The sequence below is a fragment of the Ptychodera flava genome (assembly GCF_041260155.1).
Source record: "Ptychodera flava strain L36383 chromosome 3 unlocalized genomic scaffold, AS_Pfla_20210202 Scaffold_25__1_contigs__length_14229661_pilon, whole genome shotgun sequence".
Lineage (NCBI taxonomy): Eukaryota > Metazoa > Hemichordata > Enteropneusta > Ptychoderidae > Ptychodera > Ptychodera flava.
Window position 1 is genome coordinate 9,950,210 of NW_027248279.1, and position 22,742 is coordinate 9,972,951.

The following is a 22,742-nucleotide window of genomic DNA, read 5'->3' on the forward strand; positions in this document are numbered from 1 at the left end:
ATGTTTATTTAATGGGCAGTTTCATATTTGAAAACTCTTTTCCTAAACAAATCACTCTTCAGACCCTGTATTATGTTGGAAAGATTAAAACATTTTATTTCAACATACTTTATATAAAACATAGGCCATGCTTATCATGTGAAAGAAACATAAAGGAAATATGGTACAAAAATTACAACTATCTTGTATGTTAATAAACACAACGGAGATAATATTTAGTTTCCTTACTCGTGAACTAAAGAAGATATTGGCAATGTCTCATTTGAGAGAATTACTTGTGCAACAATTCAACATTCACTTCACTAAAAAAAAAAAGCGAGCACGAAATATTAGCATTTATCGACATGAAGTCGAATTATTCCCTTGTTATGCAAATTTATGAAGGTATTTAGTTCAGAAGGCATGTTATGGACAATTCCTGCCACCCTTGACGGTTGCGGTATGTGTTTTGGGTCATAGTAGTGAAATGGAAGTGGTGTCCCATGTTTGTCCACCTGGAATGGCCAGAACCCGAACAGATGTACCTCTTGGCAGAACGAGAGAAAACTTGTCATAAGCATTAAACCTGGGAGAGAAGAAAGATGGAGAAATACGTTAACTTGAATATGTATATTCAATTTACACACCTTGCACTTGTGCTTATTTATATAGTATATCAAGCCTGATGAAGGTACAACTACGCCCATAAACTACTTCAAGATTGAAGGTAGGCCAACTATGTCTCATTTTTTATGATTATCCTTACAAAGTCATGATTAAGACACGTCAAAATCGATTCTTTCAAACTTGACACAAGTATATGTCGTACGTATGCACATTAATTTCTTTGGCAAAAATTAATATGGCCGTCAGGAGAAACTTTTGTTTTAATTGATAATGTCCAGCACCATAACTAAAATGTGCCTTGACAGATTTGTTTCAAACTTGGTACAAACACTTACGTTTATGCCATGCAAATGGACGTCGATTTATTTGACAACATAGTTCGAAATTGCTGCAAGGCGAACAATTGAAATAATATTCTACGTTTAGAGTCATAAATAAGACTTGCATGTATCGATTTCTTTTAAAGGCGGTACAAGCGATTGCAATACATAATGTAAATGAATTCGTCTATCAGTGCAGTGCACTGCCATAAGAACATTGATTTCAACTTTTCCACATTTGCAATGCCCAGCTGCAGAGCTTAAAGCTCCATAAGCTGTATCTTTTGGCTATTTATTCAAAACTTTTGTTTTGTGGTTTCCCTATACTTTCTGCATTGAATCCCTAAACTGTAATTTAATGTCAAGAATTTAGCATATCAACACAACCTATATTAGTATAATCTACATTGTTATTGTTGAAAATTGTATTGAAGTCCTGACTAGAATTCATTTGTAAACAATAAACAATGATCACAACACACATACAAGCTGTGTTGACAGAAAGAATACTCGAAATTTCAGCATGACAAACGGATTAGGGTCAGACACGGTTGTTGATATACAGAAGCAGAATACTGAAAAACTTGCCACAAATTATAGCTTATGTCCCTCAAGGACATAGCTGGACGAATTTGTAACAAACTTAGCAAAGAACATAATAACATGTCATAAATACATATGTATGTTGATGTGTTTTACAATACACACAAATAAGGCTGCCAGGTGGCCATTATGTGTAAGGCGTATTTTATGTCTACACCCTTATGTCTACACCCTAAGATAAAACATACCTGGATCAAGATCATTCAAAGTTTGCAGAAAGCATATCAACATCAATTTATATCAAAGCATGATTGATAATGAACACCAAAACAACTTTCTTTTAAAAAAAAATAATGTCCAGAGCCGTAAGGTAGACAAAACATTGTCCGGTTTACTTCAAAGTTCGTGTACGGTCACTAGAACAGGTGTACATATAGATCTTCGAATCAATTTCTTTTGCGATACGATTTGATAACGACTGGACAGCAGCCATTCATCTTGTTGTGTACATGGATATTACTCTCAATTATGTACTACTGTTTGATCTTGCTCATTATGTGATCTTATAAAGCTGCTAGCAGCCAATTTGCACATTAGTTTTAACATCGATTACTATCGCTCAGCCATTCTGAAACCTTTAAAACAGTACTACTTTGGTCACGTGAACATCGAGTTGTTTTGTGACTCATTTCGATATCGCAGTCAGATCGCAGTTTTCTTTCTGTTTATTTTGACAACAGTTGTAATTAAAGGGACATAAGCTGTAACTTGTGGCAGGTTTTTCAGTATTCTGCTTCTGTATAGCAACTACCGTGTCTGACCCTAATCCGTTTGTCATGCAGAAATTTCGAGTATTCTTTTTGTCAATACAGCTTGTATGTGTGTAGTGATCATTGTTTATTGTTTACAAAGGAATTCTAGTCCGGACTTGAATACAATTTTCAGCAATAATTATGTTGATTATAGTCATATAGGTTGTGTTAATATGCTTAATACTTGGCATTAAATTCAATTCAATGCAGAAATTGTAGGAAAACCACTACAAAAGTTTTGAAAAAATAGCCAAAAAGTACAGCTCCTGGAGCTTTAAGACACACCTGGGCAATTTTCTCTACATCTCTTATTCACTCAATTACACATAAGAATGTAGATATTGTTAGGTGATGCTACTTGTCATGGTATGCGTTTTTAGGAATTCACTTCACATGTAATCATCAGTGCACAGTATTGACTTACATTCTGATACCAGACAAGATAATATGGGGCTACAATTGCTATGTTTGGAAAATACAAAATGTACAACGTCATGATCAATTCCAGAGCAAATGTATTAATATATCGTTCAAAAAACAAAATGTGCATATAATTGACCCATGGAAAAAGTGCAGCTATCTGCTTTTAAAAATGAAGAATGTATATGTTTGTAGATTTTACAAAGAGGATCTTTGGAAGGATGTTGTCGTTTTTGAAATATTGTAAATATCATCAAATTATAGTATTGAGTCGTTCTTGGATTCGATTGAAAAGGATGTAAGTGGACAGAACACAGTGGTGCTTCAGTGCCATATCGGTGTTAATGCCATGTCGGTGTTAATGTTGAAAATGAAGCTTACCACTTGAGAGTTGATTACTCTTTATCCCGTGACCACGCCAGAATTTCCTGACTGACAACATGTGACTTGGATGAGGAAACACCACATTAACGTGAGTAGATTCCAACACATCCTGAGCGCGTAAGGCAAGGCCGGTACAAGCTTCACAAACAAAAGCTGGTATGTAGAGAGTTGTGTTTCCATATTCTGTTAATATGTGTTGCCTGAATTTTTCTGTTATATTCTTTGTCGAACTCAAATACCTGAAAAGGAAATAAAAAACTAACATTTTAACCCTTAGAGCGCCAAAGTCAAGTTTTGTAACCTTTATAAAGTACACCCAGTCATTTTTTCAGAAATGTTGCCAAAATTTTGGTGGAAACTGTAGCCAATGAAATTATATGTCCATTTGGTCAATAATGATAACAAAGTACAGGAAAATTCTTGAAAACTGGTAAAATGTTGCAGTAAAATTTTTGGTGGGAAAAAATTACAGCACTCAAAGGGTTAATTGTAACTACCATTTTAAGTAGAAACTTTTAAACTAGTGTTGTGTTCGTTTAAAGCTATTGTGTTGTATTTTATGGTGTAGTCCGTATTTGTTTTTTATTGCAGTCCAGGTGTTCAAAGACAAATTTCAATGTAAATTATAATAATTATATAATTCTTTAAGCCCATAAACTCCTACTACTAGGTTTGATTAGGAGCACGAATCAGGCAGATCATTGAGCACATAGCATTACCCACAGCAGTATGCTATGCTAAAGATTCCGAACACTTTGGCTCATTTAACAGACGTAATGGAAAAAAGAGACAGAGACATAATGTTCATAGATTATGACAGGTCAAAATTCGCCCCTCAAATGTATGGTATAATTATCCATACGGTTACCGACTGCTCAGTAACGATCTTTCTTCCATCAAAACCTTTTAAACTTTCGTTTTACATTAGTCATCTGTTTCATTGTCCTCAAACTTTGTCTTACAGACGATCTGTTTTATATACTTACCTCTTTTCTATAATACTTGGATTACACGTGACTAAACTTGTTTTCGATCCAACATCATCTGTAAATTTTTGAGTGTCGGCCAAATTAAACCTATAAATGAAAGTTACCAGGTGAAAGTACCCACATTGTTGTTTTAAGGACAAGAATATATACAGTTAGACTGAAAAAACGTAGCTCACCGTAACTTCACATGGGCAGTAAAACAACAAAAGTGGGAGGGAGTGTTTTACATGCACATATGCTGCTGTGTAGAGCTTAACATAAGCTTATAACTGAAATTAACCATTCTAGGCTATTTTCAGAAAACAAATACAGAGGACATCGATAATTTTTCCTTTCACTAGTATTAACATACATACATACATACATACATACATACATACATACATACATACACCTAGCCACCATCCATCCAGCCATCCATCCATCCATTGATTCATGTGCATGTAAGCATGCACAGATAGACAGACAGACAGACAGACAGACAGACAGATAGACAGACAGACGAACAGGCACGCATTTTAAGCTCTACGCAACCTGTGGAAGCTGCATTCGCAAGTACCGTTAGGAGGGGCTGGAGAAATTCAGGGGGATTCAGAAATTATTGGGGTAGTAAAGGGGGACGTAAAAGTTTTGCTCTGTGTATAAGGGGACTGAAAATATTTTGGCTCCCATTTATTTTTTACATTTTTCGATTTTAAGGTTTGATAGGTGATTCAAAATGACTGATATTTGTATGTCACCCAGTTCTTCAAATGTTAGTAATAATGTACAAAATCTAGAATTTGTCGCATTTTATGTCTTTTATCTCGAAAAAAAATTTAAAAGTATGAATGCAATCGAATTTTCGTTATAAAAAACAAATTTGTCCCACAACGAGGCAGACACTCCAACCATTGATAACGATTGTTTTAAATATTTGTATACAGGGTACCACATACAATTTCTTGCTGCCTCCTTACAGAATGCTGAATCCCAAATACAGTTTGTCTACAAATGCTGTATATGTAAAAACTATCGATAGTAACTGAATTAGAAACCAGACTTAACTTCATTCATCAATGATAGAAATACACGGTACACATACACAGGCTGCGTTGGTAAGAGAGTAGATTACGAACGTAGTTGTATAAACTGAACAAAGATATTGTCGAAATGATCATAGTTAGCATAGATACTATCCAGCTACTGCCTATACGGGCAGTGTCACTGTAACTCCATACTGGCAGTGATAGCTATATCTCTGACTTTGATGTAGATGAAAAGAGCTTGGTCATATGACGCTCTTGACACAGAAATATACCAGATCATGCCAGAGAGCAGCACATGGAAGACAAGAAGACCTTATAGATATCAGGGATTTTTGAATTCTGGCATATTGGAATGATCAAATATTGAAGAAAACAAATTGGGTTACCATGTTTAATTGTCCACAAATGCACTATGCTAAGTCACTGTTTTTAACAAAAATCAGCAAATCAATACATAAAACCATTCACTTCAAGTTCATGCAGAAGTTCAAGCAGTGAATGAAACATGCATTCTCATAGTACAGTAACAAAAAGGTTAAACTTTGAACAGTAAAGAGTTACATTTTAATGAAAACATGTTTGCCTAATGGAATCATGTATTTTTTTACCAACATTTGACATGCTTACACCTTAATTTTCCCAGATTAAAATGTTTACTTGATGGAATATCCTCCAGTATTGTCAACATTGTTGAACCTTTTTAGTAACATCCAAGTCACATCTGCCTCGTACTCTCGAAAACATATTTTTCGGTAGCTCACTGTGCTTAGGTTTTTTGTCATAATTCGGGAAATTGTAGCCAGGAATTTCCATTTTGCAGTATCTCTCATAATCATCCTTTTGTGTGCTCTTCATTAGGTACCATTGACCTGGCCAGAGTTGGATTGATTCAAGTGGGCTGGGACTGATAAATCCAAAAAAGTACACTGATGCATTTTAAAATGACTCAATTTAAGAAATAGTCATAAAAATATTGCTCTACAAACTGGTAGTGTCGGACGCTTGTGAGCACAAATGCGAAATAGCTTTTTTGTGTGCGTACATCCCTATAAAAGATGCGGCTATATGATAATTTGAGGGGGACTTGAAACAATTTGATCATATAGAGAGGAGACTTAACCATGTTTTAAGGGAATCGAGGGGGATCTAAGATCATTAATCGTGATTCCTTCATGCCCCCTCACTATCATTATTTATGAATGCAGCCTTATGTACGTTCACTTCCAAGATAAAGATCCATTACCTGACATAAAGGAAACTGGTTTAATCTAACTTGCGTGACTAGTGTTTTATACATGGATAATAAACAGCTCCATACCTGACAATGAAATCTGCTGAATCGATCTCTTTTCCACATTGGCTTCCCAAAAGTATCCCACTACTGGCAACAATGCTGCATTTGTTGAACGAATTTAATTTATACGGGGATTTCTGAAAGAAAGCACAGTGGCCCTCTATCAATGTCATTATGATTATTGTAGTGACTGTGTAAACTAATGAGAAAAATCAAGTAATAAAGTAATATTGGCATAGTTGTTTTCATTGCTTTTGACTTTTAAGACCGAGTTACGCTTACTGTTACATTTTTGGAGTGATCAGAAACCTAGTTTCTGTAGTATTTTTGAACTAATATTTCTTGCCTCAAAATGGTCACCATTAAAAAAGACTGCATGAACTTAAGACAATAATAGTTAATTTCAACCCATCGACTCCTATTTTGAAAGTTTTGTTGCATGCTTAGCGAGATAGTTATTGGCATATGACAATGGACAATACTTTAAACCCAATGACGATTGCCATGGAAACAAATGGCTGAGTAGTTGACATTGTTTTTGATGTCTTTTAAACCCAAGATTGATATTTCTAACTACCAAATAGTTGCAATGGAAACAGGCTTCATGAGTATAAGTTCAGTTTTGTTTTTTGCGACCCATTATATTACCATGCCTGTGGCCGACCACAAATATAGAAATAACGGGCGACGCGCTTTGAATAATATCGTAAACATTGTAAATTTTCAGCTAAAACGTAAATTGTAATTTGCACACTGATCATGATCAAACACAAAATAAAATGGGACACATGTGGGCCAAGTTTAGTCACTTTTTTGAAAAAATCTCCTGATTTGCAAAATTTTTACAGCGCGCGGACTACACACTGACAAGTTCTGGGGCCCCGTTGTCGTTTGCGTGGGAAATTTTCGTAAATTTTCACGGTTTTCTTGGGTCCGTTGATAATATAATGGAAATAACAGACTCTGCCCTCGCCATTAACGTTTATTTATGGTCGAGGGCTTGAGAAAAGCCAAAATTAACGGGCTCGGCAATCTTCGCCCATTAATTTGGCTTTCCTCTCGCCTTTGCCCATAAATAAACGTTAATGGTCAGCGCGTCGCCCGTTATTTCTATATTAAACCCCTATTTTGAATTTTTTGTTGCGTTCTAAGACATTTACAAAGGCACTTGACAAAATTTGTTATTTTATACCCAATTGTTACTTTTTAAACACGAGGCATCAAACAGATATCCTACATGTTTCTTTCTACCAAAGTGCTCCCATGCCATAATGTTTGTTGGAAAAAATGTGACCTATTAATAATCGAATTATTGCGATTACATAAATTATAAAATTATTATATTATATTATATTATTATTATTATTATTATTATTATTATTATTACTTTCTTTAGCATTTTTTGCCAATTAAGCAATTTTTGTAGTTTGTTTGTTACTCAAATTGTATGTTGTCTTTGAGGTTTAGTTCATCTCATAAAAACTACGGTTTCCACTTCGACTTACCTTTGGAAAACGATCAAGGATTGTTGATGTCATCAACATTGAATGTTTTACAGCCAGGTAATGCAGAGTATCATTTATTTTAACAGAGTCATGACTTGTGAAACACATTCCTGAAGTATTGCATTTTTGCTCCAAAAGACCCCTTCAAAGAGAAAAACAAAAACATAATGGTTCATGCACTTTATTACGTAGTTTAGCCTAAAATTGTTTTTGCGTATCGATTTACTATGCATGTGTGAAGATATGACGATGAAAAGTGTAAAAAATTCAACAATGTTGTTTGACAAGAGACAATAGCCAAGTCTCAATGCGTGGCCTGGAGACATTTTTAGTTGTTGAATTGCGTGACAAATATGTTAACAGAATGTGGCAGCTTTGGTCTTCGAATGCAATGTGGCCGATCTGAATTAGATGTTCCATTACCCGTGTGCAAATTCATATCCACAATTTAATACATAAAAAGTAATTGCTGGTAAAACACGGAGTTTACTAATTGGAAGACAAAGACAGTTCATATGAAGGCCACTTGTTTATTGTAGGTGCTTTGACCTGCACAATTGTGAATCACAAAATACTGACATGAAGAAATTCACTAATGATATAGACTTCTGCGGTCTGTTATAATTTGTCAAGTCTTAAACTCATATCCGTGGTCATATTCAGGACTTAATCATAACAAACTCTGAATTTGTCATCGATTCCATTTATGTCCATCATTCAACTCTCTCAGATCATAGTCCTGTCTATGCCAAAGTTAAACTACATATACTATTACTTCAGAAACGTCAAGTCCTGTGTTGCCCTATCTCGTCCATTGACACTTATGTTTTTCTTGGCTCCACATCCATCGTATCCGTCTCATCTGCTCGTAATATTGGCATGTTCTTTGATAATAATCACAAATATATATCTCATTTTCCGTCAGCACATACGTACACTTGCAAATCAAGCCATCTCCGCCGCACTGGATCCATACGATGCTACCTCACTAATAAAGCATGTCAAATCTTAATAACATGCATCTTTCACAGCCAAATTAGACTACTTTAATTCACTTCCATGCAGACTCCAGACGACACAATAGGCCCGTTGCAACAAGCTCAAAACGCTGCAGCGTTCCAAAGTTTTGGTGCACCATTTGAAAATGGTCGGTCAGCAAGGTGATAGTTTTGTTGGCACTACCACTCGTCATCTTACAAAAGAAAACTGAAAACGCGTAAGTTCTCCAGAGCATACAGTGTGGTTAAGCCATTGAGCATCATAGAGAAAAACACTGTTTTTGGATTTTTGCGCTACATAAGCTTTGCTGATTGATTGATTGATTTAAGACAATTTTTTAAATATCATTTTAAGACTATGTAAAATAATTCATCATAAAGTAACGCTTTTTTACACAAAAATGCCATTTTAACGTTTAATATGTTGTCTAAAGCTGTTTGCATAACCAAGAGAACTATTGATGTCTTTCAACTTTAAATAAATATTACCTTAAATATATATTTTATCGCTATTAGCGCCTTACATCTGTGTTCTATTGCCAAAACAAATTCCAACCTTAATTCTTCAGCTGCCGTGGCATTAAATGTCCAGTCTTTTTCAATGCTGTTATACACATCTATGGCGGAGACGGATTGTTTCTTTTCCGATGTCTGAGACGTGTTCGTAATCAACTGTTTTGAAGCTTGTAATTTGTTTTCCTCGAATTTTCTGCTGTCGTTTTTCACATCGGTTTTTGATGTTTCTTCAGCTACCGTCGCATTGAATGTCCAGTCTTTTTCAATGTTTTTATAAACATCAATGGCGGAAACTGATTGTTTCTTTTCCGATGTCTGAGACGTGTTCGTAATCAACTGTTTTGAAGCTTGTAATTTGTTTTCCTCGAATTTTCTGCTGTCGTTTTTCACATCGGTTTTTGATGTTTCTTTGAATATCTTGGAGGTTTTGTTCAAGGTCGTTGCATTTGTAATGTCTGTTTCCAGTGTTACCTGAATACTCGTTTTGTTGTAGTAGGAATGACAAGAACAATTCCGAATTGAAGATGTCTCGAGGCGTCGATAATCAGTTATTTTGATTGGTGACAGTCTGCTGTATGTTGTCATCACTGTGATCACTATGCAATAACAACAAAGTATCAACAACATGATGCGTAATATATTTCGCATGACATGGTTTGGTAACAGACAACAAAAGCCCCTCAACTGCAATGGAAAAAAAGATATCGTTATGTCAAACACTTTAAAGTTGTCATCGCATACTTCCTGTCTCTCTTAGCGATATTATGGTTGAGATATTACAATGGAAGGTACTGATCATCTTTCAGGGGTTTTTAATGATATGAAAGACGGCATCTAATGTGATAGTGCCGAAAAGAGAAAAACTGCAAACAAACCAAACAGATACAAGGATTATAAATGATACAGACGACAACACAAATACAATCAAAGAAACTTAACAACCCCTCATTCACTTTAGGTAGAATAGATATTAACGGGATAGCATATTCGGTCTTGATTAGTTTTGTTGATACCTTAATCTATTCATTCTATTTTAACATATAGACAAGAATAGAATTCCATCAGTAGTCTATGAACACTCTCAATAAATGTACTTTCGAGCTCGAATTATGAAGTGACTTCTAGTTATGCTGTTGTCAATACACGATTTCGTTTAATGCAAACAGTGTTAGAAGTAAAATTAATGATTTGAGGAATATTTCTGCACCAATGAACAATAACCCAACCAATTTCAGAAACATTGCTTGGTTTGTTTGTTGTACTAAAAATTGAGGGAAATAGTTATGATGTTACGATCAAGTACACCATATCATTAATATTCGTGACTATAGAATACCATTTTGTATATTTACTAGGACTAGAGAACAATCTTGCCAGTATCAGTTCTAGAAAGTGCCTACATACTGTTTTCGAGGGATAGAAACATTGCAAGATCTCAAACATTGCGACATTACTGTAACTGATTCTCAACAAGGATTCCTGAATTCGATTTTTTTATTGACTGAACCGATATCAAGTGAGCCTATAATGTGAGTATGATTATGAGATCTCTCTCTCAGCCGCAATAAATAATTATGATTTAGCAGTAAGTGGCTGTACCAGAGCCGAACCGTGATGGCAACTGCATAAAGAAACACCTTTTAGTCCAAATTGTTAGCTTAGGATGTAAGGTTTCGTGATGCTTAATACAAAAACTGAATAAGTTGTATACCCTTATGTGTCAGGCATCAATCAAGTGTCCATTTCTGAGAGTAATTAACTAAGTGGGTAGTGTAGTTTATCAATACAAAATAACTGTACCTGTTTCAGTTGTCGAGAAACCAGTGAACAGGAAAGTAAATCCAAGGTCATCCAAGGTCATAAAAAATTGCAGAGTTTTCTAAACATTCTGGTCGAGATACTTGATGAATGAAACTTCTTGCCCAAGCATTTGTTGAGATATCTGAACGTAGATCAGAGGTCATCTAATGTCATCGAAATTTTTTTGGAAAAGGTTGGCCTCATATTGATTATCCACAAATAATCAAAACTCAGGTCCCTATAGTAACTGAGATACCTAAAGTAGGTACAAGGTCGTCCATTGTCATCGACGCACATCATTAGGATATTATGCTGATATTGTTCACATTAGGTCATTATGGTAAGATCAAGATTATCTTTATTGTTACAAGATCGTTTCATCACCGAATTCTTACAAACTGAAAGGCATATATGTTATTTTTTTCAATTGGATGCTTAGCTGATGATCGAAGCTAGCTGCGTGTGCAATGTAATTTGCGATAAGTTATACCACGCCGTTTTCTTACACCTCGATTAAGGCCTCATTCTTTGTTGGTATACGTACGTTGTTCTACAAGTTCTACGGGTAAACAAATGACGTAATCGTGTATATCAAGCCTCACACCCAGCCGATGGCTGACTTCCTTTGGCGTCGGGACAACGCGAGACAATGATTGACAAGTTCACGTGACCGAAACCACATGTCTGATTGGTAAAGATGGCATTCCGTGTATTACAATTTATTTTCAATATTGACTTTCATTTATGAATAAAGGTACCCTGTAAATTATTTTTCCATTTTCCATATTTTCAGGGTGATAAGCAGTTTGACTCATGAAAGAAAAGTAATCCCGTAAAAATGAAGCCCAAATCGCGACAGTATTTTGGAAATCCTTGACAATAATTTTGATCTACACACATCGAACGAAAAAGTCAGAAGACTGTTCCGTGTAAAAAAAAACTCGTATATGATGACGTCAAACAGACAAAATTCCATGAGATTACACATAAATATAGTTCCCCTTTCAATAGCCTTGAAATAAATATTGGGGAAGTGTTCAACTATTAGACATAGCTGAGCCTAAATCTTATACATAGGTGGCTAAATAGCACAAAACATAGATTATATATTGGATAACATATTTCATACTCTATCTATAGTTGAGGTTTCAATATAAACAGCTTTTTAATAAAACGTCCGGAAGTGCTTACTAATGGGACAAGATTTAGCCCAGCGTCCTATGCACGGGTCTACATTGCTCAAAATAGTTTACCTCGATTATTTTTACTCCAGAGCGGACATTTACTGAAATAAATTATTTGAGATTTTAATGTTAAAAACATCTTTATAATTGTTTGAGAAACAACCTATTTAACTATTACATAACTTCACGACACCATCACATGGACTATGTGGTCAAAATGGTATTGTTATTATTTAAGAACTTTATATTCTGTGGTTAGCCTCTACGGACAAGTAAAAATGACTTATATGCTCTCTCTACAGATTACGCGCTGGGGTTGTGGCGTGCTGTTATTTTTGCATTAATTTTGTTTCCTTAAATTACATGAAATTAATATTTCGACAGTGGCAACGACTAGTACTTTAGTAGCGATACACAGTCATCTTCATGCATGATGCTATCGTTCCAAGCTGACACACTCTATTGTTATGACGGATAAGGTCACAGTGGCTCGATTCGTCTTCTCTTTGATTTTTGACGTGCGATAAAAGGATATGTTATGCGAACAAAATCTAATAAAAGCGAGATCTTGTCTTTGACATTACCCGTCTCGGACTATACCTTCGCTGCACTATCTACTCGAACATAAATCCCGGTATCTTGTGTTTGACCTTATACTACCATCGCTTATCGTTTTACATTTGTATTTTCATTATCAATATTTAACAGTTTGTGACGCAAAGCATATCATCAAAACTCTTGGATTACCCTTCAGGGGTTAATTTGTTGAATGTTCCATAAAGTGGCATAATTACATCATCGAAATTATATGCTGAGATATTCAAATTAAAGAGGCACTCCCACTTGGTAACATTTTAAAACACATTTTTTAATGCCAACGGTCGATATTTGACGTGGCGACTCCGCGCGGATCGCGAGATATCGATAAAAACATGTCATTTCCCGAGCGTATTTTCACATCCCGAAGTTTTACGATCGTTTTGCTTATGACCCGAAATCCCCCGAAAGTGTGTTGTTGTGCTGATTGACGATATTCTAAGGAGTCCAAAAACGTTCGAATGACGCAATTAATTTACCTACCTCCTACTGCGATGACTTTATATACATCATTATCAATGCCTTTACCTCTGGTAATTCTTTTTTAAAACTTCTCCTTAGTTTTTGTCGTTTTCATTATTCTCAATCAGTTGTATTAAATGTTTAAACAATACCACATAGATATCAGTTTTTACGTGTAAAATATTAGTTGCCTCTGATGACTACATTTTGTCGTCTGCCACACAGTTACGCGTGGTTCGATACATAGCGGCCGCCGCGTGTGGTATGCGCGCATACCACGCGGCGGCCACTATGCATACTATGTATCAACCGCATCTATCTGTGCTAGTCACCTATGCGAATTCTGGTGGAATCAGCAAACTTTGTTTTTCGTTTTTTTGCCGAGTCAGTAGGACTCGGCTTTCTCCCATGGGACATGACCGTTCACCGACGCGAGTGGTACTGCTGTGGCGTACAGCAGCGTCAGCGTAGACTCGTACTCCATAGCTTTGTTGACAATGGCCCCAGTGCCGAACGTTCTATATTCGGAAGCTGAATTCAAGTGGGCCACCGGAATTCAAACTTCAACTTTTTTGAGGACATGTTTTTATCGATATCTCGCGATCCGCGCGCAGTCGCCATGTCAAATATCGACCGTTGGCATTAAAAAATGTGTTTTAAAAATGTTACCAAGTGGGAGTGCCTCTTTAACATTCGCCCATTTTATGAAAAGTTAAACTTTTCTTTGTTTTTTTATTCACACCTGATTCACTGTATCTGATATCTCTTCGTGGCTCTGCAATTGTACGCTATGACATTATTTTGTGACACACTGTTTCCTTGATTGGTATATCAGAAGTTGTAACACGACCACGGTAAAAATTGTTTAAGAACCCTGAACTGCGAAATATGATGAAATAATGTGTAGCTTTGTTGATCATGCAAACCATGGTGTGGTTTGAAAGCGAGTGTGGAATAATAAGGGTTGTAAGATAAACCTATCAGATGAAGGAAAAGGGTGATACAAATACAATATCTTTTGATATTTTATATCTGCAAGAAATATTAAACTAAGAAGTCTGGTATTAGTCAAAGGAAGCGAAGAAAACACAATTTTCTTTTACAACTCTCATCTTTTCTCGAAGGGGTTGTGTTTGACTTTGGGGAATATAAATTACAATTGTTAAGAACGAGAAATACAATGGAAAAGATAAATATAATTTAGAATTAAATTGATAGCAAGAAAATATAGAATACAAGACATATTTAAACTGTGTGGTCTCTTAAAGTGCCTGAACTGTTGTGATAAAATTAAAAAACAGAAGCAACATCAGGAAATGGAACAAGAAACTATTGAAATGTATATTTCCTGATTTTCTTTAAAATTTCCTATTCCTAAACCACGTTTTTCATTCCACGGAAAAATGCATCGATGATATAGAACGTTGTGAATAGTCTGTAACGAGTGCAAAAAAAACATACCTTTTCCATTTTCTATGATTAACAGTTTAAATTGCCCCTTAATCCGTGGTTAGCATAAGCTGGCAGGAGATAGACTTAGTCCTGGTATCTTCTACGAAACCTGCAAATAAATGACGTCATTTCAGTCCTAGTCAATTTAGTAAAGTTCATTGCCAAATGATGTATTTCATAATCATCGAGGCACGATTTTTAGACTTAGTCCTGGAATGTTGTACAAAACCTGCAAATGAGTAAGGTCATTTCAATTCTATTCAATTCACTTAAGTTCATGGCTAAGCAGCGTCTTGTATAATCACCAAGGCACGATTTTTTGAATTTTTAGCCATGTTTTGTTTTGACTCGATAAGAGGCTCTCTTACACGCCTCATTGGAATTCTAAAAGGCCTGAGTATGATTCCTCGCTTTTTCACATAATCTGAATATAGAACTCGTTCACAGCATTACAAATGTAACATTGCACTACAAACGTCATTCCTGCCTTTGATATATGTGATATTTCCAGAGATGGAAACTCTCTCCTTTTAATAATTCAGAAGATTTTCGATCGGATTTGAACTCATAACATACGGCAACCAGTCACCTAGCGATGAGATCACAGTCAAAACAACTCAGCCACTTCTCCACTTATAAAGTTATAAAAAGAGTGGTTCAATAACTGAGCTAAGTTGTAGCAATTTTTCTGACTGTGACCCCTCCACACGCTGAACAGTTCATGAAGCCCTCACACTTATTTACACGGTATCACACATCGCACAAAAAAACTTTATCAGAGTAATTATCATTATTATTTATTAAAGTTTATTTCAGACAATGTGTCCATATCAGCATTACAAAACAAAGGGAAAATTAAACTGAAATAATCAAAAAAATACAGAAAGAAGAAACAGAGAAATGAGAAACACTTGCGAAAGAAAGACTTAAATTGTGTAAAACTGCTTCCTCCAGAAACGGAAAAAATCTTACTGCGGCAATTCCAGTCTGAAGTACATATGACAGAAGTCATTGCGTTTGAAAAATCTATCAATTTTGCATTTACAGTTGTAAATACTTTGTCGGATAACTTCGCCGAGAGACATAATATTATAGAAATAACGGGCGACGCGCTGACCATTAGCATTTATTTATGTGCAAGGGCGAGAGGAAACCAAAAGATAAGCCTTGCCCGTAAATTTTGGCTTTCCTTGAGCCCGCGCCCATAAGTCAACGTTAATTGTCAGGGCGGAGTCTGTTATTTCCATTATATTATCAACGAACCCAAGAAAACCGTCAAAATTTGCGAAAATTTCCTAAGCGAACGACACCTGGGCCCCAGAATTGAGCAATACGCGACGCACTGTCACGCGCGCTGTAAAAATTTGGCAAAACCGGAGATGTTTTCGGAAAAAAGTATCTCAACTCGGCCCACAAGTGCTTCATTTTATTTTGTGATTGATTATGATTTACGTTTTTAGCTGTAAAATTACGATACTTTGAGTTGTTAATCTTATTATTCATATTCACGGGCATGTAAACAAACCATTACTGTATATTTGTGGTCAGTCACGTGGTTTAGCTCGACCAATCAAAATGCGACGCGCAGGGCATGGTAATATAATGTTAGACACAAACATATTTGTAGCCACCGTCCCTCCAGAGGGACGGTGTTGTAGCACTGCTAAGCAGAAAACAACACTTTCTTGACATCGGTAGAGTGTTTACATTGTCTCAATAGCATATTGGCTCTAACACAGAAAGTACGTCTTTGTCTTTCAATATCAACATCATCAGCCTTATCACTAGTAATAACATGCCCCAAGCGATTGTGCCGAATAACAAATTTTACCCTGCTACCGTTGAGCATTACACAAGGTGTACGAGAGACGATAATCTTTCTTCCATTAAAAACCATACATTCCGATTTTTTGGATTTATAAATTATGTCATTTTCTTTACCGTAATCTTCACATACATAAAGAAGATACTGTAAACCCTTCACACTTGGACTGAGAAGTGTCATATCATCTGCATAGCTTAAGTTATTTGCTATGACACCACAGATATTACACCCAATGCTAGTGTCACAAAGCTTCTGAATTAGATCATCAATGTAAATGTTAAAAAGGTAAGGAGAGAGCACCCCTCCTTGCCTTACACCATTACTTACAGAGAACCAATCAGACATTGAATTTCCCCCATCGCACACAAAACAAGTGGTTTCTATACCACGGAACTTCCTGCCAATGAGCTTCTGCATCACGCGGTTCGAATGCTTTCGATGCATCGAGGAAACAAACGAACATCGGACCCCCTTTGCTGGTATAATAATCAACTATTTCTTTGAAGGCGAATAAACTGAGATCAGTAGAATGGTTACGTTTGAAACCAAATTGAAGATAATGAGAAATCATATGCTACTGACATCTCTTAAGAACAATATGCTCCAGCACCTTTGAAAAAATAGTAGCCAATGCTATGGGACGGTAGTTTGAGACGTCACTGGCCAGCTTTATTTTATCCATGATGATAGGAACCAAAATAACATCAGTGAGACGAGAAGGCAAATAACCATGGGAAAGCATTGCGTTAAAACAATGTGCAAGCAGCGGAAGGATATTTGTGTGAGAAAACTTCAGATACTCTGCTGTAACTGTTGTCAGCTCCGCCTGATTTCTCTTCGGGTAACTGACGGAAGGCTTCAAGAATTTCGTCCGTTGCAACGAAATGGTCAATGGAGAAAGTAACATTGTTCAGCTTAAAACACGATTTGTAACCGCTGATCACCCGACTACACAACAGCTGTTGACCATTTTCTACTCACTGACCAGTCAGTCACCGTCTCGCGATTTATTGGTGGCGTGGAGAAATTTATATAATTTGGCTTTATAATGGAAAACTACCCCTGTGACATTAGAAAACTACCCCTGTGGCATTAGAAAATGCATCGATGTCTAAACAGTTTAAAGAACTAGAGGATATCCCGTAGGACACTTTTCAGACTGAATTTGCATGCATTAGTATTTTAAAATTGTCCAATTGTAACAACCCTTTCAAAGACAAATTAGAATAACAGTCTATTTAAACGGGCAGTACTTAATCTCTAGTTCTTGAATTAGTAGCCGTTGACTTTGACTGTTTATGTGATCTTTTTCCTTCATTATACTTTGTAAACTGTGCACAGTTAATCAATTTCCTTAGAGATAAAGTTGAAAAAGAACCTGCCCCTTTCAAGACAGATTTCATCAATATAGTAATAACATCAATTTTATGTTGGTAGATGGGTCAATTGATGGGTTCACAAATACACAAATATGTGCGCATAATTTTGCGAGTTTTGATGGGAAAACTATAAACATCATAATTTATACATTTAATTGGAAGATCATAGTCCTAAAAACTAAAACGACTAGCGCAGCCGTCGAAATATGGTGGTTTCAGTCGGATTAGAACTCACAACTCACGGCACCCAGTCGCCTAGCGTAGAAGCCACAGACAAACCTGCTCGGCCAAATCCCCAATCTCAAAAAAGATTGGTTCAATAACCGAACTAAGTTGTTACATTTTTCTGACCCCTCCACACGCTTTAGAGTACGGAATCGCTCACGCTCGTACGCTCACTGTCACACAAACTTTATCGACGCGAAGCAATGAATACAACGCTTCAACTAGGCGAAAGAAAGGAAATGGCCTTGTAGATGGAACACGGTTACACAATACCCCTTTTAGCTCTCGACAAAGAGGCAGCTTAAAGAGGCTATACGACGATTTAACATCACGTTCCCGCGTAAAAGCTCTTTTCACAGTAACATACAATTACACTGATATTAATTTTTGCGATGTTTATTCAGCCTCTATTCTGTTCTGTTCGGAACGGGGCATTTTTTCAAATATTGACCCGAGGGTTGCAATTTAATCCACGACACATCACATTCAGAGTTCCTATTTCAAGATTATCAATACTACTTGGCACAGACGCTGGACTCCGTCCCATTGGCGTGTTATTCAATGAATATAACCCTCACAGCTATGACACAAAAGTCTAGCCAATGTGGACAATACTTCGTGGCGGTACGGCTACTCCAGCTTGGATGAATTCGACACGCAGTAAAGCGGTCGAAAGCTTTCTGTAAAAAACAGTATTTCAGTATATTTGGAGAGATTTAAAGTGAACAATTTTGCTTTTCAATTGGATGTGGTAACTTCAGAAATTACAGGGGGGTGGGGATTTAGGGGAAGGTCAGTTTTTAGAAAACAGTCCAAGGGGAGGGTTACTTTTTATAAACCTATCTTGGGGGGAGGTTGACTTTTGACAGAAGCTGATTTTATGGCCAAAACTTTGATTGTCCGTGTGATATTTCCTGAAAAGGAAATCACCAGCAAGTTTCACAAGCAAAGAAGATGCAATGGTATCCTACATTAAACACCTTGAACAGTTAAAACTGATAAAAGACAAGAGACAAAAACATATACAACAGGTGAAAAAGTGTATATCAATTATCAAATGTACATAAATGCAAAGATATTGTCAGTTTTATATTGGAAAAAAGTGTGCATAGTTCTCTCATAGACTACCATATTAACCAATTGTTATGTAAATTAGCTGATACTGTTTCAGTTATTCCTGGGGTAATACCACAGTGGTGAGGGGGGGGGGTCAGGTTTTAGAATGTCGGACAAGTGGGAGGGTCACATTTTAGACAGGAGGATAGGGGGAGGGTCACATTTTACGGTACAGGTGTGCACGAAACCCTCCCCCCCGGCCCACCTCCCTGTAATTACTGAAGGCTCCCTTAGGATATGCCGTATAACAATTGTATGTTGCAAATTTTTTAATGAAACACTATCATAAACAGTGCACTTATGGCTGTTATATACACAGTAGAGTCCGCTGAGTCTCCCTGGCAGTCTGCATTTGTTGACATCGTAGGACAACTTATTCGACTTAGACTATTACATACTTTATGGTGTAATTGGTAGCTGTGGTTCGCGTTACACTGTTGGCTAGCTATTCGGGTAATAAAAATACTTTCTAAATTGAGGACTTGCAAACAATATAAGGCGTATATTATCGTCTAGCGGTAATATCAGTCGACCACAAAGTAAATAAGCTTTGCGAAAGTTGAACAATTGTCTATAAGGAAGTCAGACGTACAAAACGTCAGACGTAGTCAAAACAGCGTAACCAGGTCAGCACAAACAAACTTTGCAAATGATGCGTCCTTGAAAATTAACATGCCGGATGTGGTATGTTGCTTTGACTACGCGTCACCTTTTTCCAGACAATATTTCACCTTTCGCAGAGTTGATTTCTTTATTATAGACTGATATTACCTCTTAGCTGATAGATACACCAGGCATTGTTGGCAACTTGTCAATTTAGAAAGTACTACTTCCCATATTGCCATCATTTTAAGGCAGACCACTGCATTTTAGATTTCCTATTTCTGCGAAGTTTGGTATTCTACAAAACCATGCATCTATAACATAGCATGCATGACCTAGATCGAATCCAAGAGTGTGTTTCGACAGAAAAACGCATAAACATTTTTCTATCCCTGCTTAGTAAAACTTGAAGGGGACTTACTATGAATGTCTTCCACAAAACCAGCGAAAGAATGAAATTTATTTCATTTCACTTCACGTCACGTCATTCTATTGCTAACAAGCGATTTCGAAGAATGATCATAGCTACAAGCCCATTGACTATCACGTGGGTAGCGTATGGACTCACCCACTCGCACACTAGAGGCCTGTCCGAAACGTAAAGGAACTATATTTAGCCACAGCCCCTCCATCACATGGGGGGGGGGGGGGGCTGTGATTCAGCAAAAAAGAGGAGCCTCCATTTTTGCATATTAAGTGAATATGAAGGTTATCAAAACAACAAAGTGAAAGTAGAAGCGATATACAAAAGGCGAGACAAAGTAGGCTAGACTTGGTTATGTAATGTCCGCTCCACAGAAGAGAAATTCAGATGAAAAACAGTCAAGAAAAGTAAACGTGAAAGGCAATCTGTTTCATTGATTCATCGTGATATTCTTTTTATCAGACATAGTTGCTGTCATCGAAAGTCACTTAATCAAGAAATTTAGGCTGCACTCAATGCATTTGAAGCAATTCTTGCATAACATCACACCTATACGTGGAGTCAACTCAATTATTAAAATTTTCTTCAAAACGAACTTTGTCCGCTGAAACTTATGGTTTTTAAAGACCCCCGACATGTGAATACAAATTATCAACCATTAAATTCCATAGAAGCTTGTATTGGCGCAAACAAGCTACACGAAAATACCACATTTATACGATCTGTGTTCTTCGTCACTGTTTGTAATTTTGATAGGGATGTTAATGAATTCTGAAGACAAAACTTGCATTTATGGACAATAACATTCGCCATAGTAATGCATATTGAAGTCAATCGGTAGAGCCTTTCTTGATAATATTGACGTACAAAGGGCATTAAAGACAACAGTTTTCAGCCATTTTAAATATTTAGCTTCACTCTCGCTACATGCAGATAAAGAAGGAAGCAACGACACCCAATTTTGATATAAATTGTTGATATATTTACTGTTCCACTTCCCGCGCAAAAATAATAGGAGTAATAGCGAAATTTTTTGTATTGTTATGTAAGATTGCGAATTCTTAATGTCCTCAATAAACAGGTTTGCAAAAATATAAAAATGGATATTAAGAGAAATAAATTATCTACAAATGAGGTTAAGAAAATTGTTTTGGTATTATAATTAGTTGTTGCTCATCAAGATTGATGTAGTTAGATAACTAGTAATACACAGACTATTGAGATTTAAAATTCGAAAAAATTACCTTCGACCTCAGTGAAATCGACTAGTGTAATTGTATGTCATGTAAATGATCCGAGCCTTAGAAAATGGGCTTAATGCTCTATTGATATTTAAAAGAGATTTATCACTGGTTAAGACGTGAAGGTATCCGCTTGCCACAAACACACACAATTGGTGACCTCACTCACTGAAAACAGTATTTATAGAGAGATATCATTTACTTACCAACCGTATTGGATCTTCACTTCCTCCTACGACTGAGTCGAAGTGTGGATCCTCTTGCAGCTCTTCGTTCGGTAGGCAGCTCTAATTTCCTTCCACTCAATGACGCGCCCTCAGCGGTCTTCCGTATACCCGGAACAAGCCGGGTTTAATCTCGATACTATGATTCCGGCTCAGAATATAGTGCTGTGATTACTCTGCCCTCTTGTGCTCATACGTCGGCATAAAATTAAAATTGTTTCAGTAAACTCGACAGTGCAAATAATTGATATTACAAGGCGCCATGTTGCTGCATTGTAACGTGCAATAATGAATGACCTTACAAGATCCTTGTATAAATTTCACTATTTTAGTTTCGCGTTTATAAATGACTTTAAAAGGTTTAGAATCGGCGAGTTAGACATATGGCACAAGCCCACTAATTCACTTCCGGGTTCGTTACGAAGATAGTTCGGAAAAAAAATAGTGCAGACCTTGAAGTTTTGATATCTGTATGGATGCTTGTTTAGTTTGAACTTCAACGTCAAGAATTTTTGTAAAGATATTTTTCTGCCTGAATCAAAATGCAGACTGTTGTGAATAATGGCTGAAGCATTTGGGGGTAATATGAGGAGTTCTAGGGCTAATAGAAATCATAACAATAAGCCTGAATTTTGTCAAAAAGACCACTGAGGGCGCTATTTTCATCGCTATCTCAAAATTTCCGTGGACACGAAAAATTAATCAGTAGTCAAGCTGACATTGACCTAACACCTGTTAAGAGGATTCGTGCCGCTGAATGTTTTAAAATAGGAAAATTGAGCTCAGCGCTTCTGT

At 36.5% G+C, this 22,742-nt stretch overlaps 1 protein-coding gene across 2 annotated transcripts; it reads right to left on the reverse strand.

Moving 5' to 3' along the window:
* Positions 1-131: 131 nt before the first annotated feature.
* On the reverse strand, positions 132-22,629 carry LOC139125340 (alpha-N-acetylneuraminide alpha-2,8-sialyltransferase-like). Of its 2 annotated transcripts, XM_070691435.1 has the most exons (8): positions 21,930-22,627; positions 14,920-15,019; positions 9,456-10,099; positions 7,902-8,043; positions 6,421-6,533; positions 4,072-4,161; positions 3,083-3,324; positions 132-565 (listed from the first exon to the last, which is right to left on the reverse strand). In XM_070691435.1, the coding sequence occupies exons 2-8, from the start codon at positions 14,926-14,928 to the stop codon at positions 330-332; spliced, it is 1,476 nt and encodes a 491-aa protein (XP_070547536.1). In that variant the 5' UTR covers positions 14,929-15,019; positions 21,930-22,627; the 3' UTR covers positions 132-329. The 2 variants fall into 2 exon arrangements, with proteins under 2 accessions (XP_070547536.1, XP_070547537.1); XM_070691436.1 differs by lacking the exon at positions 4,072-4,161 and having other exon boundaries at positions 21,930-22,629.
* Between the last annotated feature and the right edge of the window lie 113 nt (positions 22,630-22,742).

What these genes read in the sequence shown, in the direction of transcription:
- LOC139125340 (XM_070691435.1), bottom strand. An exon ending in ACGGCAGCTGAAGAATTAAG is followed by an intron (nt 8,044 to 9,455) that starts GTTGGAATTTGT and finishes TTCTCTTTGAAG; the next exon opens with GGGTCTTTTGGAGCAAAAAT. An exon ending in TCAGCAGATTTCATTGTCAG is followed by an intron (nt 4,162 to 6,420) that starts GTATGGAGCTGT and finishes TTTCATTTATAG; the next exon opens with GTTTAATTTGGCCGACACTC.